Source organism: Choloepus didactylus, chromosome 6, assembly GCF_015220235.1.
Source record: "Choloepus didactylus isolate mChoDid1 chromosome 6, mChoDid1.pri, whole genome shotgun sequence".
NCBI lineage: Eukaryota > Metazoa > Chordata > Mammalia > Pilosa > Megalonychidae > Choloepus > Choloepus didactylus.
The window spans coordinates 88181671-88207542 of record NC_051312.1 but is presented as its reverse complement, the minus strand read 5'-3'; the positions used below and the strand labels follow the sequence as shown (position 1 = coordinate 88207542).

Below are 25872 nucleotides of genomic sequence, written 5' to 3'. Positions count from 1 at the left end.
ACTTAATGGTTTTAGGACTGATTTTTCCAGAAGAAGGCGAAACCTCAGTTCTCTGACATCATTAAAATAGTTTTAATTGGCTGAATTCATTTTACTACCAACTTGTGCTCTGCAAGAGGATCAAGTGATCTTAAAAACTTTCTGATGATATAAAAAGTGATTCATGTTAAATATGATTCTTAAGTCAGTTTGTAAACAATTTTTCCTGGATATTTTGAAAATAGTTTTCATTGTTCAGGAAGTACTAGTGCATTTGATTAAATGAGTTTCAGGACATATTACTTTGCAAGTGATATTCACCATATTTACCTACCTTTAAAATCATCTAGAGCAAGCAGAGAATACTAAAAGAACTTAGTTCCACTGAGATGGACTAGTAATTTCTCTTCCAAAAAATAAAAATCAGTTATTGGTTCACATGTTTTCTGCCAAGGATATTAGAGTTTGACAGTCACAGTTACTGATGGAGTGGCACTGCTACAGCTCCACACATCAAACCACCTTAACATCTAAAAGGGAAATGTGTTGTATTAACCACTTTTTGTTGATTTTTCTTCTTTTCCCACCTAGCTTAAACTCCCAAGCAAAAGTGGAATCTACCTTGACTTCCTTCCTGTTCTCCATGGTGCTCAAGCTTGCTTGGTTCTTTCTTCTATACAAGGGTTCCTTAACAATCATTATTTTACAGCAGGAACCTACCAATCCTCTTCTACCTCTTCCTAGGGATTTCTGGGTGTTTGTTGTCAGTGATTTTAAGAATGGGGAATCTAGTGTTATTGTGAGAATAGTATTGAAACTGATAAGGAAGTTACTGTGGGAGTCGGATTCTAGCCCAGTTACTTCCTGGGTCTTGGACAAATTATTTAACCCTTTTAGCCTCAGTTTTCTCATTTATAAAACAGGGATAATAATAGTAACTCCTGAGTTACATTGTTGTAGAAATTAATTCATGTGTTCCTCTCAACTGCCTCCCAACACCCCATTAAATTATAGTAATTTAGAAAAAAGAATAAAACCTAACATTAAAGAGGAGGAGGAAATATCAGATGAGATACCAGCAAAATTTAGGAGGACAGAAAGCAAGTGGAAAAATATTAACTCTTTTAGCAGAATAGAGAAAACTGAAATCTAATCATTCACAGAAGGAGACTCCAAAAAGGGTAAGAATGCATATCACAACCCCGTAAAGGCTCAGGAATTATCGGTGTTAGGTACCTCTGAAAGGATTGTTGAAAATCTGCATAAGGCACCATTAGACTCTCAGATTCCCTCCTTTCCCCTACCATGTCAAGATATGGAAGTTTGAGTTTCCAGTCTGCAGGAATTGAACCCGAGTGTCTCTGGAGTCAAGGATATTACTCATGTGAGGGCAAAGTTAAGACAAGAGGATGAAAACAGGACTTAACTGAAAGTGTTCATTCTGTCTTCTAGATATCATCATAGCTTGCTTCCTCACTTTCTTCAGGTCTTTTCTTAGAGATGCCTTCCCTAAACACCTAGTTTAAAATTATAGCCCCTCCCAATTTAGTACTCACCTTATGCCTTTCTGGATTTCTCTCTCCAAAGCACCTGACATGCCTCCCATTCTAGAACATAAACACCACAAGAGTATTTTCTCCACTGTAGTATTCCCAGTGCCTACAACAGCAGCTGGTTAGTGCTCAATGCATATTTGTTGAATGAGTGAACAAATGAGACCATGCAGATCCTTTTCCAGAAGTCTAACAGCTAGTCTTATGTCCCTAGGCAGGAGATTGGAGGATTTTTTTCTGGTGGAACTGAGGGGCCCAAGAGAAAAGAGCTGTAGATAGTGATGTTTTGGAGAATAGCTTCCCATTTAAAAGGGTAGGCCTCTACTTAACAACTTTATAGTAAAACTCAACAGTCAACAAGCCCTATTCTCTCATTTGGAGAATCAACAGACATCCGGAGAAAGCCTCTGACAATCAAGACAGAGCAAAAATGTGAAAAATCATGCATAGAAAAAAATTTTTTTAAAAAACTAGTATCATTAGAGAGATAAGAGATGATATTCTGTGAAATAATAACAACAAAAAAGAAAACAAAAGAACAAGAAATAATTCTTGGGAATGAAAAAATACAATAGCAGGTATAAGTTCAATAGAAGAGGAAGTTTAAGGAACTCTCCTAGAAAGTAGTTTGTTCCAATTAAACTTCAAATTTAGAAATACAGGAGATAAAAAGATGTTTTTAAAAATTCTCAAGAGCAATACCTTAAGCTAGAAGAGGATAGAAAAAATGCCTTAAATCTCAAGAGAGAATGATAAAACCTAAAATTGTTTTGGGTAGTATCTGCCTACTTTATCTTTTCCCATACCTTTTATTTTTAAACTTTTTTTATCTTTGTTTTTTAGATGTGTCTCCTTTAAATAGTATATGACTAGAATTTCAAAAAAAATCTCATACAAGGATATTTGTTTCATCCCTGGAGCAATAGTCCATCACTGATACAGACCATCTACTGTTTTATTTTGTACTTTGTCCCACCTAATCTGTGTTTCTTTTTCTCCTCTTTCTTTTTCATTTTGGATTATTTTTTTCTCATTCTATTTTTTCTCTAAAAATGAGGCTTTTTTGGTAATAACTTTGAGATAGAATTCATGTACTATACAATTCAGCCATTTAAAATACATATTTTGGGGAGGGCCAAGATGGCAGAGTGGTGAGGTGTGGAATTTGGATGCTCCTCTGGGGGTGCTGGTACATAGCCAGGAACTGTATGGAACCACCGTTTTGGGGACTTCTGTGGCCGGTCTGGCATCATGCACCAGTCTGGAACGGGTGGAACCATTGAGATTGCAGTGAAGACCTGTAAGTTTCCCTGGTCAGGGGGGTGGTGCCCCTACACCGCAGGCATGGCAGGCTGTCTTGGAGCTGGTTCCTGGGGGGAAAGGGAAACAGTCTGTATTGGGAGCAGGGAGGTGGGCTCAGCCCAGCTCCGCTTGCAGAATTAATTCGCAAGTTCAGACTACTGAGTAAAACTCTGAGCACGGATGGACCAGGAGAGGCCACACAAGGAACTGGGAGGAATCAGGCCAGCAGACAGGAGGTGGGGCTAACGACAGCAAAAAAAAAAAAAAAAAAACTGGAGACTTTTGGACTTGGTGGTGTTCAGAGTACTGGAGAAGGGCTGGGCTCCAAGAAAAAAGGGCACAAAGAAACGGGTACCAATTGAGCTTCCTTTGCAAACTGGGGGAGCTGGGGTCTGGTTCTGAAAAAGGTTTTATTTTGTTTGTTTGTTTCTTCTTTTCCTTTCTTTCTCTCCAACTCTTTATCTTTTTACTTTTCAATAGCCCATCAGAGCTCAAGCTTCAGCACTGACCCAGACAAGGGCAGAATTAAAGCTGTCTGAGAGTAACTATTCAGGCGAAAGAGACAATAGCCAAAAGGGCATATCCTTCAATAGTCTTATACTGGGACTGATAAAACTTGGGGGCTGGGGAAAGGCCTTGAAAAGGGATTTCTTTTTTGTTTCCCCTCATTCTTCTTCTTCTTCTTCTTTTTAAATAAATATTCTAAGTAGCTCATTACAGAAAGCCTCAGATATTTGCAAATGATCCCTGGACACAGGCAAGGGTGGAGCTAAGATAGGTCTGGCAGACAAAGCAATGAGTCTAGTGGGGGAGACAATTCCCTAAAGGGCATAACTTCCCCCAAGAAAAGGGGGTGGGGCGGGGCCCAGCTCAAGTGGAGGCCCTCCTTCAAAGAACTCAGACCCAAGGGACTGGAAAACAGAAACCAGTTGAGCCAGCCATGCCCCTGGCAGGGAAAGGGTCTGCAGAGAATTAAAGGTATCTGTGGCACCTCTTTACACTGGTGGGAGCTGGCGGCTGACAAGTGCTACCTGCTGGACAGGATAGGAAAAGCACAGAGTCTAGAGGCCTCACAGGAGGGTTGACAACATGTGAGGTCTGATTCTCAGGGAAACTTCATAGGGATTACACCCTCCTCCTCAGACATGGGCATGTTTGGACTGGGAAAATCCGATTGGGGTCAATCATATCTGGGGAGACCCTCTCACAAAAAGGTTACATAGAGGCACAGCAAGAAACAAAAAAACAAGAGATGAAAAATTCTGATCAACTAAACAGAAGCTAGGTTAGAGGTCTAGAATAAGTAGAACTGAATACCAAAGAACAGATAGAGAACAAAGCCAACCAACAAGAAAAACCTAGGTAAAAAAGGAAAAATGAGCTCCAGAATTAACTAATTCAGAAAATCGAATGCTTACAGAGCTAAAAATAATGAGCCATACTAGGAAAAATGAAAATATGGACAAGCCAAAGGAACAAACTAACATTTCAACTGAGACACAGGAATTTAAACAACTAATTAAAGATGTTCAAACAAACATGCTGAATCAATTCAAAAATCAAATCAATGAGCTGAGGGAAGATATGGCAAAAGAGATGAAGGATATAAAGAAGACATTGGGCAAACATGAGGAAGAACTCAACAGTCTGACAAAACAAATGGCAGAACTTATGGGAATGAAAGGCACAACAGAAAAGATGAAAAACACAATGGAAACATACAACAGTAGAACTGAAGAGGCAGAAGAAAGGATCAGTGAACTGGAAGACAGAACATTTGAAATCATACACACAAAAGGAATGGGAAAAGAATGGAAAAGTACAAGCAGGGACTTAGGGAACTGAATGACAACATGAAGTACATGAATGTATGTGTTATGGGTGTCCCAGAAAAAGAGATGGGAAAAGGGACAGAAAGAATAATAGAAGAAATAATCACTGAAGGTTTCCCAACTCTCATGAAAGACAAGGAGTTACAGATTCAAGATGTGCAGCATACCCCAAAAAGAATAGAGCCCAATAGACCTACTTCAAGACACTTACTGATCAGATTGTCCAACGTCAAAGACAAAGAGAATTTTGAAAGCAGCAAGAGAAAAGCAATCCATCACAAACAAGGGAAGCTCAATAAGACTATGTACAGATTATTCCACAGAAACTATGGAGGTAAGAAGGCAGTCGTGTGATATATTTAAGGTACTAAAAGAGAAAAACTGCCAACTAAGAATTGTATATCTGGCAAAACTGTCCTTCAAAAATGAGGAAGAGATTAAAATATCTTCAGACAAACAGACACTGAGAGAGTTTGTGAATAAGAGACCGGAGCTACAAGAAATACTAAAGGGAGTGCTACACATTGATAGGAAAAGGAGAGAGAGGTTTGGAGAAGAGTGTAGAAATGAAGACTACCAAGAAGGGTAAAAGAAGAGAGAGAAAAAAATAAGATTTGAAATATAGAGTCCAAAAGGCAAAATGGTAGAAGTACTGCCCCTACAGTAATAACTAAACATTAATGGATTAAATTCCCCAATAAAAACACATACACTGGCAGAATGGATTAAAAAACAGGACACAACTATATGCTATCCACAAGAAACTCACTTTAGACACAAGGACAAAAATAGGCTGAAAAGTGAAAGTTTGGAAAAAGATATTTCATGCAAACAACAACCAGAAAAAAGCAGGAGTAGCTATATTAATATCAGACAAATTAGACTTCAAATGTAAAACAATTAAAAGAGACAAAGAAGAACACTATATATTAATGAAAGGGTCAATTCATCAAGAAAACATAACAAACATAAATATTTATGCTCCAAGCCAGAGTGTCCAAAATACATGAGTCAAACACTGATAACACTCAGGGAAGAAGCAGGTGTCTCTACAATAATAGCTGGAGACTTCAATACACTACTGTCATCAATGGATAGAACATCTAGACTGATGATCAATAAGGAAACAGATATTGAATGGTATGATAAATGAACTATACTTGACAGATACTTATAGAACATTACACCCCTCAACAGTAGGATACACATTTTTCTCAAGTGCTCATGGATCATTTTCTAGGGTAGACCACATGTTGAGTCACAAAGCAAGTCTCAACATATTTTAAAATAATGATGTTATATAAAACACTTCCTTGGATCACAGTGGAATGAAGTTGGAAATCAATAACATGCAGAAGGTCGGAAAATTCACAAATATATGAAGGCTAAACAACATACTCTTAGAAAACCAGTGGGTAAAGGAAGAAATTACAAGAAAAATTAATAAATACCTCAAGGCAAATGACAATTGAAATACAACATCTCAAAACTTATGGGATGCAGCAAAGGTGGTGCTGAGAGGGAAATTTATTGCCTTAAGTGCCTATATTATCTATAATATAATACCTATATTATCTGTCTCACTTATAAGTCTTCAGCTGATTAACTGGATTAAATTCAGCCAACTGCATTCTCTTATTGTGGAAGACATGCCCTTCCGTGCGTCACCAGTCACAGCTGCAGCCAACTGACCGATAATTTAATAAACCAGCCTGTTGGTTTATTAACTAGCCACAAACGTCCTCGCAGCAATTGTTAGGCCAGTGCTTGCTTGACCAGACAGTTGAGTAATATCACCTGGCCAAGTTGACACATGAACCTAACCATCACAGAGGGTTTCTTAAACTAAATACCAGCTCATATGCCAGCTTTACAATTACGTACAGCCATCTTACTTTTGACTCTCACTATAGGAATACTGCTTAACTAATCTGAATGAACCACCCACGCTTGCCCACAACCATTCAGTTCTTAGGAGTTAAAAGAGTACTCCACTCTTGTCTCTAGGATTTTCTTCCATCTTGCCAACACCTATTTTGCAAGTTTTATTGCTAGTTTGGACATTCAGTCACGTACAGGCAGCAAAAAATAAGTCAGGTTTGCTGCCAGACCAACAGCAATTGTTGACACTATCACTTTAAATATGAAAAAATAAAGTTATCTTAGAATTGATGAAATACGGTAATTAAGTTCCCATTATATAGCTTTACAATTTAAATAATGATTCTACACATATAGCATCTCATTTTTCCCTCAAAAGCAAACCCGTGAGGCTAATATTACCCTCATTTTAAGAAAATCAAGTCATTTGCGCCAGTTAAATAGTAGTAATCAAGTCAGGAGAGAAATCTTTTGTTGATTTTAAAACATATATTCTTTTTATTACAAGGCAGTAGAACTATGGGACTAGTAGAATTGATAAGAGGTTGGCCTCTTATTTTCTATGGACAAATCCAGCCCAATGATTTATATTTTTAAATGGTTGCAAAATTTTTTCTGTTAAGTATAATATTTAATGACATAAGAAAATTATATGATATTCAAATTTCAGTGTCCACAATAAAGTTTTGTTGAAATACAGACACACTTACGGGTTTACATATGGTCTTATGTTTTCATAATCTGACCAGTTGCAACAAAGACTGAATGGCCCACAAAACCTAAAATACTTATATTTATATTAGTTTCCCAGGGCTACCATAACAAGTTACTACAAACTTAGTGGCTGAAAATAACAAAAACATTTTCTTTTGCAGTTCTGGAGGCCAGATGTCTAAAATAAAATTGTTGGCAGGGCCATGATCCCTCCAAAAGCTCTAGAGGAAGATCTTTCCTTGCTTCAACCAGCTTCTAGCAGTTCTTGGCGTTCCTTGGATTGTGTCAGCATACTAATCTCAGGTCAACCCATGGCCTTCTTCCCCATGTCTCTGTGTCCTCTCCTTTTTTTACAAGGACACCAGTCATTGGATTGGATATGATCTCATCTCAATCCTCAACTAATTACATCTGCAGAGAACCTATTCCCAAATAAGGGCACCATGTTGGTTTGAAGCTATAATGTATCCAAGAAAAGGCCATGTTCTTTTGATCCATTCCTGTGGGTGTAGATCTATTGTGGGTGAGACCTTTTGATCAGGTTGTTTCAATTGAGATGTGACCCACCCAATTCAAGGTGGGTTTTAATCCTTTATTGGAATCCTTTATGATAGGATAAAGGACAGAAAAAAAGCCAGAGAGCTCGGAGAGAGAAACACCCAGAGTGCTTGAAGAGAAAAGCCTTGGGAGAAGGAAGCATGGACCCAAAGAAACAGAAAGAGCCAGACCTGAAAGCAATAAAACCTGGGGAGAGAAGGATCCGCAGACACCGGCCATGTGCCTTCCCATATGACAGAGGAACCCCAGATGCCATTAGCCTTTCTTCAGAGAGGTATCGTCCTGTTGATGCCTTACCTGGGACATTTTCCTGAACTTAGAACTACAAATTTGTAAACTAATAAACCCCCATTGTAAAAGCCAACCCATTTCTGGTATTGCATTCCGGCAGCTTTAACAAACCGAAATGGTTACATTCTGAGGTTCCCGGTAGACATGAATTTGGGAGCTGTACTATTCAACCCACTATATTTACTATCTGGCTCTTTACAGAAAATGTTTGCTGACCCCTGGTATAGATGGTAATTGCTGAAAGAGGACAGAAAATGGAAAGATCAGTGAAGGCTGGACTGGCCAGAAATAGCTTCAGGATCTCACTTTAAATGAATGTTGTGCACCATATGTCCACTAAATCAAATCTTTAAAAAATTTATTTAATAGTGCTACTGTGGAAGGCACAAATAAACATAAACAAAGACTTTTCCACTCAAGGAGAACTTAAAAAAAAGGTATAATTTTAAAATGCAATACCAAGTAATAATGCACACTTAACTGGTAAGTGGAAATAAAAGAAAGATGCTCAGAGGAGAGAGAAAGCAACGAATAGGCTCAAGTTACCCGAAAAAATTACATGGGTTTTAAAGAATGGGTAGTACTTGCAAAGTGAAAAAAAAAAAAAAAAAAAAAAAGGGAGACACTGCAGGGAAAATAAACTTGGCACTGGTATGTGCAAAACACATCTGAGGAACTGACATGCCTGGGACATGACTATGGAGAGGTTTTAATGCAAGTCTTTAACAGCAGACTGCTTGTCCTGGCTCCCAAACTTGGTTGAATCATCAATGTGTAGGTACTGCCTTCTTAAAAAATCAGTCTTTTTTATTAGACAATAAGAGATAAAATGGGCAAGGTTAGAAAAATCCAACCCTACAAAATGCAGCTGTTCTGAAAGTAACTGCTAATTGACATCTATTCTTTTTTTTTAAATTCAATTTTATTGATATATATTCACATACCATGCAGTAATACAACGCGTACATTCAACTGTTCACAGTACCATTATACAGTTGTGCACTCATCACCAAAATTAATTTTTGAACATTTTCATTACCACACACACAAAAATAAGAAGCATAAAAATTAAAGTGAAAAAGAAATAAAGTAAAAAAGAATACTGGGTGCCTTTTTTTTTTTTTTGCTCCCATTTTTCTACTCATCCATCCATACACTGGACAAAGGGGAGTGTGGTCCATATGGCTTTCCAATCACATTGTCATCCCTTCCAGATTCGAGGGTTCTGGGTTGCAGTTTGATAGTTTCAGATATCCACTGTTAGCTATTCCAATTCATTAGAACCTAAAAAGGGCTGTCTATATTGTGCATAAGAGTGCCCACCAGAGTGACCTCTTGGCTCCTTTTGGAATCTCTCTGCCACTGAAGCTTATTTCATTTCCTTTCACATCCCCCTTTTGGTCAAGAAGATGTTCTCCATCCCATGATGGTGGGTCCAGATTCCTTCCCGGGAGTCATATTCCACATTGCCAGGGAGAGTCACTCCCCTGGGTGTCAGATCCCAAGTAGGGGGGAGGGCAGTGATTTCACCTGCCAAGTTGGCTTAGCTAGAGAGAGAGGGCCACATCTGAGCACCAAAGAGGCATTCAGGAGGAGACTCTTAGGCACAATTATAGGGAGGCCTAGCCTCTCCTTTGCAGCAACAATCTTCCCAAGGGCAAGTCCCGTGGTAAAGGGCTCAGCCCATCAAACCACCAGTCCTCTATGACATCTATTCTTTTATAGTAATGGACTTACTTTCAGGCTTGGGAAATCAGAGAAGAGATAAATTTTCAAATTTTGATAAAATAAAAATGTAAATAACAGGTCCAGGATTTGAGTCACTCATTCAGTGAGTATTTTAGTAGGCAGCATGTTAAACACCAGGGAAAGTCATACACAATTCTGATCCTTAAGAAGCTCATAGTCTTGAGGGGGAGATGGACAAGATGATCAACACTTACAAGTTAGAAGGATAAATGTTCTACAGAGGGCTATGGGGGTACAGAGGACGTCATCATTGTTTGCCCATTATGTGCCGCTCTAGAGGATGACCCAAACCAACAGAATTATACGATCAGCTGCTAAGGAAGGAAGGGAGGAACGAACGGAGGGAACAATTGAAATATCAAATTTGATTATATTTCTAAATTTCCCTGAAAAAGACATCAGGATATGGTAGCCACAGTAGAAAAACAGGTACATATCTATGACTGGAGCACCTCATCACAAAGAATTCAGTGGTCAAGTATCACATGACAGTACTCGGGGAAAAATTTTCCCTGCTTACTTAGAGAATAAGGAATAAGAAATAAAAGTTGAATGCTTTCAAGTGAATGTCTCAAATCTGATAGGTCATAAATACATTTGAACATCTACTAGACTCCCTAAATAAGGGACTTACTTATGAGTCACATGGTCCCAGTCACAAATTCTTCAGTCTAAATACTGAAGTTTAACTGTAGCCAGCCATTTAAGACAAGACACCACTGCTTTTTAACCTTTTTTTTTTGCAGATTTTATTGCGATATATTCATTTATCATATATTCCATCCAAATTAGACAATCGATATCTTACAGTATCATCACTTAGTTGTGCAATCATCACACTCACTGACAGACCATTTTCATTACTACAAAAAGAAATTTATCAGATAATCACAAAAAAAGAAAACCCAAAACACTCCATATTCCTTATCTCCCCCTATTATTGACCCCTAAGACCCCTAGTATTGGTGTGGTATACCAGTTACTATTGTTGAAAGAATTTTAAGGTATTACTGTTAACCATAGTCCGTGGCTTACAAAAGGTATTTTTCCCCACACTATTATTATTAACTCTATTATTAACTAACACTTTGTACCAGGCATCACTGTTCTTTAAAAAATGTCCTCACTAACAATGCTTTGCAGAGGAAGAATGGAAAGAAGGCAATCAGATGGCTGTCTGAGGGTCATGGGGATTTAGAGTATACATTACCAGTGATAAAGACATGTAATTAGAGCAGATGTCAAAACTGTAAAAACTACATACCGAATCAGGGTATTAGAGCGTGAAGAGGCCTTAGAGATAATCTAATCCAAATCTTACTTTATGGATGGTGTTAGGTATTGAATCATGCCCCCCAGAGAAGACATGTTCAAGTCTTAATCTGCTTTCCTGTGGGTTCGAACCCATTTATATCTTTGAAGATGCTATTCTTAGCTTAGGTGTGAATAGGATCTTCAAAGAGAGGTCAAATTGAATCAGGGTAGGCCTTAAACCATATGACTTATAAGCAAAGGAAATTTGGACACAGTGAGCCAGAAAAAGCAAGGAAGAAGCCAGAAAACAGTAGAAGTCAGGGGAGCAGATACTGGGGAGACAGAGAAAGAGAGAGAGAGCACCAAGTAACAAAGGATTTCTGGAACACTACAGACTCTGGGAGAAAGTAAGGCCTCTCAAACTTGATGTTGGACTTCTAGCCTCAAAAACCATTAGACAATAAATTGCTGTTGTTTAAGACAACCTAATGTGTGGTACTTGTCATATGAGCACTGGCAAACTAAGACAGAAGGAAATAACCAGATGTATCCGGCAGTATGATAAGTGTTTTGAATTCTGCAAGAAATGTACCTCCATTTTAATGATGGGGAAATACAGGCTCAGAGATGTAAAATAACTTGCCCAGAGCCACTTTCAGTAGCAAAGGAGCCTGGATTTAAACTCAAGTTTTTTTGGGTGCCAAAGAGTTCTTTCTAACTACACCATGACACTGAGGCCCAGAAAGAGAGAAAAATAACTTGACCAGAACCACATTGTTTGTCAGTGGAAGAAAAAGGATTTTTTAAATTTGGAAAAAGTCCACAGCAAAGGACACACACAAAGGCATGTTGGAAAAGGAGACATAGTAAACTTTAGCCTTCTGGTCTGGTTTGGAAGGACAGAGATTTTCAATATAATCTCATGCAACCTAACAAATATATTGGTAGTATGTGCTTGACATTGGTAGTTGAGCTGTTTTGGATCTATTATGTCCCCCAAAACACCATGTTATCTGATGCAATCTTGTGGGGGCAGATGTATTTAGTGTTGATTAAGTTGGAATCCTTTGATTGTGGGCATCCTTGTCTTGTTCCAGATCTTAGAAGGAAAGCTTTCAGTCTTTCACCATTGAGTATGATGTTAGCTGTGGGTTTTTCTTATATGCCCTCTATCATGTTTTATTTTTCTCTTGTCTTTCTACCTCCTTTGACTCTTCCTCGTCCTTTGTGGAAGAAATGGAGATGTCCTTATATAGGTAGTGGTGATGGTGCTGAATACATAAATACGTGACTATACAGGGAACCATCGATTGTTTACTTAGAACGGAATGTATGGTGTGTGAACAAAACCTTCTTAAAAAAACAATGAGTTGATGAAGAAATCTTGAGGGCACTATATTGAGTGAAATAAGACAGACACATAAGGACAAATATTGCAGGGTCTCATTGATATGAACTAATTATAATATGTAAATTCATAGACATGAAATGTAAGTTATCAGGATATAGAACGAGGCTAAAGAATGGGAAGTGGTTGCTTATTATGAGCAGAATGTTCAACTAGGGTGAACTTAAATGGTTGGATATGGACAGAGGTGATGGTAGCACGTTGTGAGAATAACTAACAGTGCTGAATGGTGTATGAAGGTGGTAGAAAGGGTAAGCTCAGAGTCATGTATGTCACCAGAAGGAAAGTTGGAGGTTAAAAGATGGGAATGTATAAAACAGTGAATCTTGTAACAGACAATGTCCATGATTAACTGTACAGTATTAGAAATCTGTCTCAAGAACTAAAACAAATGTATGACACTATAACTAGAAGTGAATAATAGAGGGGCAGATAGGAAAAAATATATACCTATTGCAAAGTATATACTACAGTTAGTAGTATTTTAACACTCTTTCATCAACAGTAACAAATGTACTATACCAATACCATGAATCAATAATGGAGGAGGAGTGGTTATGGGTATGGGAGGATTTGAGTTTCCTTTTTTGCGTGTGTCTTTATTTCTTTTCTGGAGTAATGGAAATTTTCTAAAAATTGAAAAAAAAGTTTTAATTGTGGTGATGGATGCACAGCTGTATGATGGTACCATGGGCAATTGACTGTACACTTTGGATCTCTGGATAACTGTATGGTATGTGAACAATCTCAATAAAAAAAGAGAGAGAGACAAAAAAAAGAACATGGTTTTTGTGGGGGACATAATAGATTAAAACCAACACAGGGAACTAATGCTTAAACTGTGGGATGATTGTAAAGTTTTGTAATGGATGGTGATGATGGTAGCACAACATTGTGAATATAATTAACAGCACTGAATTACATATGTGACTGTGGTTAAAAGGGGAAATTTTAGGTTATTACATGTTACTACAATAAAAATTAAAAGAAAAAACATCAGCTTGTACACAATGAAACCCCACTGTAAATGATGGACTACAGTTAATAATACCCTTATTAAAATGTTTTTTCATTAATTATAACAAATGTACTATACTAATGCAAGGTATTAATAATAGGGTGGTATATGGAAACTCTGTATTTATATATTTATTCATGATAGTTCTGTAAACCTATGACTTCTCTAACAAAAAGATATTATTAACTAAAAAAAAGGAAAAGAAAAGAAGTCCAGTGGCAATACATGAGAGTTGGCTACATTAAAATTTTAAAACAAAACTTTTTACATGGCAAAATATGCCATAAGCAAGTAAAAAGCAATTGAGAAAAATATTTTCAATACTTATCATAAAGAAAAAAATCCTTCAAAGAACATCAAAATATATAAAAAGGCCGGTCACAGGGAGAAATGGAAACAGACCTTGAACATACATGTCAATCTTGTTCACAAATAGAAATGCATATTAAAACAATACACAAGGATCATTACTACTGAATCATCACATAGATTTTTTTTTTTTAGTCTCTAGCGTATTAGAATAGCTTAGAAGGAAATAATTGAAATTGTGGAACTATAACCCATACCATATGTGCTAGTTTGAATCCATTATGTACCCCAGAAAAGCCATGTTATTTTAATCCAATCTTGTGGGTAGAATATTTTGATTTGTGTTTCCATGGAGATGTGACCCCGCCCATTTAATGTGGGTCTTAATTAGTTTACTGGAATCCTTAAGAGAGCTCAGAGAGAGCAACAGAGCTCAGAACTGACACAGACCCAGATGTTTGGAGATCTGGGCTTCTTCTAAGAGATAAAGCCCAGAGTTTGCCCCAGAAAAGCTAAGTAGAATCCACAGATGCTTAAAGAAAAGCCACTGGAATTAGAAGCTGAAAGCAATGCAACCCGGGAGCAAAGGACCAGCAGATGTCAGCAACATCCCTTCCTAGCTGACAAAGGTGTTCTGGACGCCATTGGAGTTTCTTCAACGACGGTATCCTCTTATTGATGCCTTAGTTTGGACACTTTTATGGAACTGTAAATTTGTAAACTAATAAACCCCCATTGTAAAAGCTGATCCATTTCTGGTATATTGCATTTCCGGCAGCATTAGCAAACCGGAACAGGGATCATTCAAGGTGGGTCACATCTCAACTGAAATAACCTAATCAAAATTCCTACCCACAATAGTTCTGCACCCACAGGAATAGATTAAAAGAACATGGCCTTTTCTGAGGTACCTCACAGCTTCAAACTAACACAAGGGGGGAAAAAGCACAAGAGATAAACCTGAAAGTCTGTCCTTAATACATCTTATTCTACATTGTCTCAAGTGGATTGTCTTTCCAATGGAACATCTATCTTTAGATGGTTTCTTTGAAATCTTGAAAAAATAATCAACCCAAATTCTTAGAAAGCAGTATTCCTGCCGTTCAATAGTTGCAATTCAGAAAGTAAAGGCAAAGTGCTAAGAAAGCAACAGGGATAAAATAGGATGAATTTAGTCTACTAACTACATGCGCAACCCTGCACAAATTCCTTCACCTTTCTGGATCTCAATTCCCTCATTTATAAAATAGGGATAATTATTATACCTCCCTCAGTGGGGCTAAACGAGAATGAGTAAAAAGCATTTTGTATAGTGGCAAACAATACAAATATATGGTTCAATGTGTTTCTGAAACATTAACACAGTTCCAACTTTTTACACCTTACCTTAATGGAATTCACATTAAGTATGCTAAAAGCCTAAAAGATGTCATTTTAACTTATTGTCCAAATATTTCCTCCAAAAAGTTTATTTAATGGTATTGTAGTTATACTTAACAACAACAACAAAAAAGAGTCCTTATTTATTAGATATACTTACTGAAATATTTACATGTGAACTGACATGAAGCCTAGGATTTGCCTCAAAATAATACTGGAAGGAGGGAAATACAAGGGGATAGAGAAGAAATAATATTTACTATGAATTTGGTAACTGTTGACGTTGGGTAATAGATGCACAGGGCTTCATTTTCTAGTCTCTAATTTACGTATGTTTGTGATTTATTTCAAGAACTTTTAAAAAAAGTCACTGCTCAATCCCTATCTAACCTCATTATAGAACTATTTAATTACATCTCCATGATCAGCTTCACATGACTTCAATAATGCCTCATTTACCTAGTGTTACTGAAGAATGAGGGATTCCATTTAAAGTAATTTTCTAGACAACTGAAACAGTCCTTGCAAGACAAATATGCCTTGTTATAGTTACCATCTTCAAAAGGAAACAATCTCAAGCATATTCATTATCATACTGTATGCTAACATCATTTCTTGTCTGTTTTTTTCAGTTTTTTTTAATTTCTTTTGTCCTTGTTCATAGAGTCTCTATGTTTGACTATAATAAACTTTTCTCTAATTTGATGCCAAGGGCTGAAAACAAATCTTGGAATAATTTAAATAATAATCAACAGGCTTTCTAAGATTAAATCTAACCTCCACTAAAGGGGAAAGGAGAGGGAGGTTAGTATTTAAAAACCCATACTGCTTAGTATCTTGAATATACTTACTATTAACTAATGATAAAAGTATGTAGAGGGCATATATTATACAAGCACTACTGTTAAATAAAATTTTATATATATATATATATATATATATATATATATATATATATATAATCACTACTGTTAAGTAAAATAAAATGGCTGCCTTCCAAGAAGGACTTTTCCAGAAGACAAAAACAATTCACCTGCAAGAGCTTTCCAAGAAACTGGAAAACATGCTACAAAACTGCAGATAAGCACCACCTAGCAATAAAACTAGTTTGGGTCTAGTAAGAGATATTTTATCAGAATAGACAAGCATACCACACTAATCAATGTATTTCTGTTTCCCACTTTGTAACCACCCCCCCCACCATGTAAAACGGAAACTTAATGTCACCAGTCATAATATTTCCTCACTTGCTTCTGCATAAGCCCTATACGAGTTTCCCCTTTCCATGCCCTCAGTGGAGCTCCCTTTTACTTTCTGAATGGGATGCCCAATTCTGAATCTTTCAATAAAGCTGTGAGAGCCTAAACTGCAGGAAAAGTTTTCCTTTTATCACTACAACACAATTTAGTGTGACAAAATGGTCATGGTGATGTACTATGGGGAAACATGAATACCGATGCAATTATTTTCATTAGTTTTTCAGTTCTGAATTCATATGGTCTATTAATTAGGGGGGAAAAGTAAGGAAGTAAAAAACTAAAATATAGGAAAATAAGCACTTGAGGTCTACATAAAATTCACCAACACAGGTAAAACCATGCTCTTCCCAACTTTATGCTAAAGAAGTAACTTTCTAAAGAACTTTATTTTTCAAGATAAGAGGTTAACCTAAGTCAAGAAGGCTAAAGCATCTATTTAAAAAAGATAAACTGCTAAAACAACTATACAATCTTGTAATCAGCAGATTTCTCCTTTTTTTTTATCTTAGTATTTTTCCCCTAGTTCTTCCTCTTCAGAGAACTTTTTTGACAAGGTGAGGAGCTGAACTCTAATTAATTACACTTACCTGAAGAATGTATAGTTATTAAAAAGCCAACTGCCAATTATTTTTATAATTTTATACAGAGGGCTGGTGTACTTAAAGTTCAAATTTTAGTTTAAGAAAGGCAACTAAGATACATATCAACAATTATTACATTAATTTTACACTCCAGGTTAATTCTCCTAAATAATCTGTTACGGATCAGTTTCCAAATCCTTTTATTTATGTTATAGTATTACTTCCTTTATTCCAAAGCCAAAAAAATTTTCATTTTCTTTTATAAGTTTATGCTGCCATCAACCTATCTTGTCTTCTCAACGTGTTCTATTTCTTCTACTGTGCATCATAGTCAGATCACCACTTCAATTTGTAATCTCCTTCCCTGGTTTCTATAATCATTCTCACTACCCCTCTACTGCACTGTTTCAATTTATAGAATTCTTTCACTTCATTCTTATAACTTACTTTCACTTTACTGCATCTCCCATCCTTGTCTCCTTTTTGAGCAGTTTTTGTATATTATTGCTTTTTTAGGTGGTAAAAAAAAATAAGTCCTTATTTCAAGAATATTTACCAACCCATCTCTGGAGTCCCAAATATATTCTTGACTACCATACCGCATACCTAAGTAAGCTACCTACCTCTATTCTCTTTAGTCAATAATCCCCAGAATCCTGTCTGATACTACAAACATCCCTCAATCCTAACTGCCTATTCAATTCCCTCTGCTTTCAGCAATCAACTTTCCCATCTTCAACTCATTATATTCTCTCTTCTTAGAAACCTGGCACAAGTCATTCAACAACCTAAAATTTCAAAGACTATCTCCTTTCAACACAGCTCCTCCCTTTCCAAAATATTTTTTCCCCATAAACATTTTAAGTGGCTACTCCCAATGTTCACTAATTCTTGGAGTCTTATCAGATGAGTACATAGATCCTCAGACTTAATTGCCAAGCATGTATCAATCACCGAGATTTTCCTCAAGCTTCCCAGATCTTGCCTCTGCAGCACTTCCGTTCACCAAACCCTATTCCAAGTTATTTCTCAATCCCTCGAGCCCATGGTGACTCTCTAAGCAACTCAGCCCTCTCTCATCACCCCTTCCCTCATTTCCACCAGCTTCTCAGCACATTCCTACTACCCTTAAGTCTTCCTGGCTATTCTCCATCTTTCCTTAGGCCTATTCCCCAAGGGTTCTCAGTTCTCCCTTAAGGGACTTAATCTCCTAGTCACCCCTCACTCCCTGAATCTGTACTCTGGGAACTCTAGAACTTTCTGCTCTCCTCTTAGCGTTACTTCTGCTTTTTAGATCTAGTTCTCACAGGTCTTCTTACTCCTCCCAAACCTTTCCCTAGTGGTTCCCCTAATTCCAATCAACTTTTCTCTCAATCATTGTCATTTCCCTCAACACATCCTAGAAGATTTTCCCCTACCTCTCTGTCACTGCTCTACTCTCTTTCCTCAAACCTCCTTTATCCCTTCTTCTGGAGGTTCCTCCCACATCCTTTAAATTATCCTCTCAGCTTCCCCAATCTTTGTCCCATTCCCTTTTCCCAAATTTCCTTCAAGCCTCTCTCTGATGGTGTCCTCCAATTTCCCTTGACTTGGCACCTTCCCTACCCCACAAATCTGTTTTCTACTCCATCCAAATCTTTCCCAGGCAGTCACCAACGTTTTCTCCTATCATTTACCTCCCCTCCCGGGCAGCTCTAAACGCCCAGAAACCTCATTCTCCAATGGCCGCGGCCTGGCCTCCAGGGAGAAGAGGCACGGGTCACGTACCCCATTCGCATCTTGGCTCCGCTCTGACTGCCCCCGCTGCCGGGTAGGGGAGGGCGAGAAGGCAGGCGGCCGAGGTGCATACTCTTCTCGAGGGCCGACATGAAGGGGAGGCCGCACGTAATCAAACAGCAGCCAAGGCTTCGTCCCACGCTACGTACTGCCTAACCGATCACAAATCGCTGCCCTAGCGACGCCCTGTCGCCTTTGGACAGCCCCCACGCTACCGGCAGCACCGCCCACCGCCCACCGGCTTCTCAAACCCCACCCCCTTCCCTCAGCGCCTCCACCGGAAGTGCGTAGCAACGCTCCCACAAAGGAAGCTGGGTAACGGAGCGTGCGCATCACTCCGACCCACAGTAGAGAATTCGACGACCCTCGCCGGAAAGAGGAGAGCTCCTAAAGGCAATGCACCCTGGGCAATGGAGTCCTCAAAAGGCCCATCCCTTTGCGCTTGCGCAGTTGGAGGTGCCAGCCTCCTGTCCCACAGAGGTATAGTAGCAAGGCATACTGGGTGTTGTAGTCTATTGGCCATAAGAAGGCTTGGCGCCTTCTCTTCTTGCCGGTTCCTGGAGACTGTTAGAGGAAAAGTCACTTCTTCCTGCTTCCCAGGCTCCCCGGCGGCGCCGGTTGCCAGGGGACGCGGGCGCTGTGGGAAGGGATGGCGGGAGGAAGTGTACGGCTTTGGTGCCGAGGCTGTAGCTGAGTTGGAGAAGCTTGGGCTCGGCATGAAACAACGAAAAAGCCAGGGGCCTGGGGGCAGCCGTGGCCGCAAGAAGAGAGGTAACTGGAGAAAGCTTTAACAGGGTGGGCGTTGGGGGAGCCGGGTGGAAGGAGTTCTATAGAGCCCCTCACCCACTCACCCCCACACCCCTATAGAATAAGGGATGGAGGAGGGCGAATAACCAGGGAACCAGAAGGTTAAAAGAGAGGGCAGTTGGCCCTTCAAAGAATGCAAAGGGGCTGGAGGCGGGTGGGGGCGGGGGGCAAAAAAGAGGATCAAATGGGGCAGGGTGAGGGCTACAAGGGTACGGATAGGTCTCCTTCAGGGGATGGGAACAAAAAATTCTAGGAGTATTGCTGAAAATAAAGTTGAACGTGAGGGGTGGCGTGGGTATAACTTTAGATTTCCTCAGGGGACTGGAAGAAACCTAGTTGAGGGGAGTCTGTGATCCTAATGGGCAATGATCTCGTTTTATACATTATTGGAGTCCCAAGGACTAGCACAAAGCAAGTCCCTTAACCCAGTGTTCTTGGATTCTTCCATAGGTTTGAGTGATATTTCTCCATCTACAAGCCTACCACCTCTGGTTGAAGGCCAGCTACGCTGCTTTCTGAAACTTACTGTTAATAAAGTCATATGGAAGGTTGCAAAGCCTCCCACTTGTGTACTTGTCCGAGTAAGATGGTGGGGAGAAACATCAGATGGAACCCTTTTTTGTCCCAGGGATGCTTTGCAGACTGAACCAAAAGCTGTGAGAACGACTACACGTTATGCTATTCGCTGTGGTCCAAAGCAGTTTACCTCTTATCTAACAGGTATATTTTTTCTTATCGTTTCACCAGTAGGTCTAATAAGAAGCATGCTTTTTATGTTGTTAGCAGTAAGTGTTATTGTGTACCTAATATGTGCTGGGCATTGCTAATTATTGAAGAGCCAAAGAGGTTTCATAATAACCACTATTGATTGTATGTGGTGTACTGGCAGTTAATACATAAAATTTCTAATCCTTACAATAATCCTGCAAGATAGGTTATTTCTGTTTTATAGACAATGAAACTGAAGTTCAGAGGGTGAAATAAATAGTCTCTAAGGTTACATAGTCGAACTGGGATTTGAACCCACCCACTTTTTTTTTTTAGCAAAGAGAAAAGATATTTAATTATTTCTGTCTAATCTCTTAAAGTACTCCAAGTGTTATCACAAGTGCAAGGGGAGGGATTGTTCTCAGCCAACATTTACCAGTGATTCCAACATAAGTAAAAAACACAAAATCACGGTGCTTTATACTTACTTTAAATTTCTGCACTGAAAAAAAAAGTGAAAACAATGACAGATTAGTTTACTTTGACCAAAACTCATGTTCTTTTCTCTACTCCATGCTTCTTCAGGTAATAGCTGTAGTCTTTCATCTGGGCTTACATTATGACTGAGGAAAGAAGATATAGATATAAAATTTACTGATATTACAAGATAATACATGCCAAATGTCAAACGAGTGGTTTGGCAAAGTAGTAATACAGGTTTTCAAAGAAGGGAAAGATCCCTCTATATCGACCCAGGAAGCCAGGATTTCTTCATTTTTGTACAAGAAAGCATTCTAAGTGTACTGTGTTAATTCTTTATTCAGGTCAAGCTTTCATGTAAACGTATTTTGGATGATGGGGTTGTTTATCAAATCAATGCCATTCAAGTCAATAAAAATTGAACATTTGTCATGTAAAGGCTCTTGGGCTAGGAATAGTGGAGACTCAGAGGCAAATTAGAAATTAACCTGTCCTTAAGTAGTTTACATTCTATCAAGAAAAATTTTTTAAAACATTAAATTAAAATACAAAGAACAAACAAATGCTGTAATTAGGTCATTTAACAAATATCTTGAACACTTACTATTAGATATTGTGTTAGGTGCTGTGGGGATTACAAAAGTGAATCAGGAAAGTATCCAATTTTAACTAAAGTCACAGAGATATTTAGTTACAAGAGTAGGTGGAAAGTGGCAAGTGCTATTAAGGAAGTATAAATAACGTATGGGAAGTTTGTTTAAGGGAATGTAAGATAAACTGTAACGTGTAAAGGAGTGAACTATTCCTTCCTAAAATGAAGATATAATGAGGCTTCATGGGGAAGATGCCATTGAATCTAGGCCTCAGAAAAAGAAGAGGATTCCCAGCTTAGCAGACACTTGAAGACATGGAAATATGGGGTTTGTTCTGGGAGCAATAAGTAGAGTAATGGCTGAAGTGTAGAGTCTGTGGAGGGAGATGAGACAAGATGAAGTTGCAAAGTAGGCTTGGGACCATATTCAAAAGGACTTTGGTTACCAATTTAAGGAGTTTGGACTTTATTCTATATCCAGTGAAGAGTCACTAAATATTTTTTATTTTAAAAATAATCTACTCAAACCTGCATTTTAGGAGAATTAGTGTGACTTTCAGCAGGTGGATTGGAAAGGAGAGACTGAAGGAAAAGAGACCACTCAGATTGTTGCACTAAACAAAGTGAAATGTAATAACTCTTTAGTTCAGATGCCCAAACTAAGCAACAAACAAGGCAATTCTAGAGATATGATAGGGGAAAAATAGCAGTAGTATAAAGTAAACTCTTTCTCCCCCGTTCGTCTTTGGTTTGCTGTTAGGTGTTTATTCTTATTTTTGCAGCATGTTATTTTTGGTATTTTTATTGTGGACTGATAGCTACAGTGAATATTTGACTTCATTTTTATGCCAACCATTTTACTTCATCAGATCTTCTGAAGAAGATTCATGGACTTGAGTCTCCACTGTTTGGTTAGCCATATTCTTTTGCCCATGTTTAGCCAACAGGGATGATTAAGAGAATATTAAGTTTATGTCGTTTTAGCATAAACCTAAAACTTAAATCCTCAGTTTGTATTTTTATATAATTTAACAAAGTGTGATTAGATATTCTTCAGTAGGAGTGAAGGTATTTATTAAAATGAAAAACAACAGGTTGGATATTTATTTGAGTATACTGTGGTATAATGAAGAATGCATTGGGCTTGGCATCTGAACACCACCTGTGGGATTTTGGGAAAGTTCCTTTGCATTTCTGAAAAATCTGTAAAATGGGATCAAATAGCTGCGCTTTCATCTTCTAGAGTTTTTCATGAAGAAGCAACCTGGTTGAATGGGAAGAACATGGGCTTTGAAGTCAGACAATACAGAGTTTGAACTTTATTTCCACAACTGGATAGCCAAGTGATGCTGGAGTTTTCTTAAGACTTTGGAGCCTCTGTTTCACATTTCTTAAATGAGGTTAATAGCACTTATCTGGTAGAAATTGTTGTGAAGATTAAATGAAAAAAATGTCTGTAAAGTGATTGGTCTGTACCTGGCGCATTGTGTATGCAAGTCTTATAAAAATATCTTGGGCATTGTGGGGGATACAGATACAGAGTTTAAAATACGGTCCTTCACACAACTATATGGTGGTACTGTGAAAAATTGATTGTATGCTTTGTATGACTGCATGGTATGTGAATATATCTCAATAAAATTGAATTATTAAAAAAAAAAAAAAAAAGATACAGTCCTTGCCCAAAGTGAGCTGACAGATTAGTTGAAAGAACAAAACTAACTTGTATGAAACTAGTGAGCAATGCCAGACAGGATGCAATTAAGTGACCGATTATTTGATAATGTACACTAAGTACCCTATGAATATCATAAATTAGGCAACCAGGTTTCTACTTCTGCTGTGCACTAACTGTGTTCATTTTGTCTTGCTGGGCCTTCATTTTTCCATCAGCAAATTCAGAGGGTTAAATACCAAATGTCCCAGCACCCAAATTTCCTGATTTTAGTTCAGAAAGAAGCAATGGAGGAAGTAGGATTTGGATAGGAGACAGAGACATGAACGGTGTATGAGACAGCCCAGCTGTGGACAAGAAATGATATGTTTTTTAGGAAGTGAAGGGATAAGAGATCAGACACTAGTTTATAAGGGTATGTGCTATAGCTGAAAACTTGAAAAAAAGCATGACTATTTCTTAAGCTGGGTAATGGATGTTCGTTTTAATATTATTCTTTAAATTATACCTACTCTTTCTCACACATTAGCATGAAACAGGAATAGGTCCAGGATGAAAAGAAAGAGGCAGTGACACAGAGATTATGTGAGTCCCTTAGATAAAATAACATAAGAACAAAGAAAAATGTGTAGCATTTTACAGTTTCCTTTCAATTCCATTATATCTGTCTCATCTTATTCTGAACAGAAGTTGAGACAGTTGCAACAATACGTTAAATATTTTAAGATTTTTTTTAATTAATCAGAAAACCTTTAAACTTGAAATCTTTTTAAATTTTTTATTTAAGGAAAGTGAAAATGCAGTAGGAGGGATAAGATAAAGGCAATGGGAAGTATAAGAATGCATACTGTGGGGCTCTGTATATTTCTAGTAGTTATACTCCCCATTTTCTAGGTGATGAATTCAAGGTTCAAAGAGTTGAAAGTGATGTACCCAAGGTCACCCTAACACCAACCCTAATTTCAGGGTACTCTGACTCCAAAATCAATAATGTTTCAACTATGCCACCCTACCTCTGGAAGTAAGAGGAATTATACAATTCTGAGATGCCTTATACTCTCTTCTGACATCTTTCCTCCTCCACCCCTTATCTCTTTGCAAGAAAATATCTTTGTTGATAAAAATGTTTGGAGCATGGGAAGGTCGAGTAGAAACTGAGAAAATCCCAATACTTAACTAAGCCTTACCACTTGATTTTTGCCATTCTTTAATCAGATAGGATTCAATTAGAATAATATGAAAGACAATGGGGGTCAGAGGTGTGGGGATGAACAGTAGATATTCTAATTCTGTAGAAAAAAGTAAAGGATAGAGGTTGGAAGCCTATTAGAAATAAAACTTTTTCTCCCTAATTAAGCAGCATGGTTTAGTAGGCTTTATAGTCAGCTAGAATTGAGTGTTAATCCAGTTCTGTCACTTGAAAACTGGGAGAAATTACATAGCTCTCTGAGCCTCAGTTTTATCCCAAAAAGGGCCAACACCTGTATCATAGACTTGTTCAAAGAATTAATGAAATGTAATAAAGCCTGACTGTTAGTAAATGGCCAGCGAATGTTGGTTCATTTTTCTTAATCAACGTGTGCATCATTTCATAGTCTACAAGGCACTTTTTACATCTATCAGCCCATAGGATTTTCATATAACCCAATGAATAGGTACGATAGGAACTGTGATTGTTAAATACTTTGCCTGAAGTCATATTTTATTAGCAAGGGTTTTCCAGGGAAATAGAACCAACAGGAGATATCTGTAAATATTATGAGATTTTATAATCTCATACCCAATTGTGGGGCTGCATGAGCCCAAATTCCGTAGGGTAGGCTGCAAACTGGCAACTTCAATGAATGTTTTCAATGAATTCCTCAGGAGAAACTGGTTAGCTGAAGTAGAGACGAAAATTCTCTTTGACTGATTGGATTAAACATCTCTCATTGCTGTAGACACTCCTTAGTTGATCATAGATGTAATCAGCCATAGATGCAGTCAGTTTACTGATGATTTAAGTCCACAAAATGTCCTCTTAGTAAGTTAAGCCAGTGCTTGCTTGACCAGACAACTGGGCACCATTACCTGGCCTAGTTGACACATAAACCTAACCATCACACAAATAACAACCATTACATGTTTTACATGTAATATCCGCATTCCTCAGAGCAGTCATTCAGGCATTGTGATGCCTGTTTTACAGGCAGTTGTGGCTTACATTGAAGTAGTTTGTGAATATTGAAGGAAGGGCACAATTACAAATATAATTGCAAGTCCTCTGTTCTCTTTACTACACTATTGAACAAATGGTAGAAATGAACTATTTTGTCAACTTTGACAGGAAAATATTCAGAAGCCATACTGCCCTGAAATATACATACATTATATTTCTTCTGCTGTGTGAATTATGGCCATGAAGGTATTAGATCTAAGTGGCTAATTAAAGAATATAGTTAAGTTCCATTCTTTTCAGTTCCAAGGACCCTGGTAACCAAGGGAATCTGATCTCAGGGATCAGATATAAACCAGGACTAAGTAGTTAGATCCCCTGGGATGCAGGGACCAACCCTTGCAGCTGTGCAAGAGCAGCCCTTTGTCTAATTCAAAATTAGAAGTAATGCGAATGAAAGAACTGAGATTTGTTGTTTTTATATTTCAAAACCAACCTAAGTTCTTGAAAACTAAATTTAAGAATACTCTTTTAAAGTCATTTTCTTTATCAAATACTTGGTGTGCTAAATATTTTCATACAATGTAATTTTTTTCCTCTGTATGAGGTTA

The 25872-nt window shown here is 37.9% G+C and overlaps 2 protein-coding genes across 6 annotated transcripts in view; one reads left to right on the top strand and one right to left on the bottom strand.

Moving 5' to 3' along the window:
• The window catches only part of PPME1 (protein phosphatase methylesterase 1), a 101758-nt gene extending 82676 nt beyond the window's left edge, over positions 1-19082 (bottom strand). Inside the window, exon 1 of the mRNA XM_037840628.1 lies at positions 18836-19082. Coding sequence (XP_037696556.1) covers positions 18836-18936 — 101 coding nt within the window. The 5' untranslated portion in view covers positions 18937-19082. The remainder of the gene's footprint in view (positions 1-18835) is intronic.
• Positions 19083-19388: 306 nt separating this feature from the next.
• Positions 19389-25872, top strand: part of C2CD3 (C2 domain containing 3 centriole elongation regulator) — a 227137-nt gene continuing 220653 nt past the window's right edge. For 4 of the 5 annotated variants that reach the window (XM_037840622.1, XM_037840621.1, XM_037840620.1 and 1 more), the window contains exons 1-2: positions 19389-19615; positions 20102-20371. In XM_037840622.1, coding sequence (XP_037696550.1) covers positions 19561-19615; positions 20102-20371 — 325 coding nt within the window. In that variant the 5' untranslated portion in view covers positions 19389-19560. The remainder of the gene's footprint in view (positions 19616-20101; positions 20372-25872) is intronic. The other variant, XM_037840623.1, reaches the window with a different exon arrangement.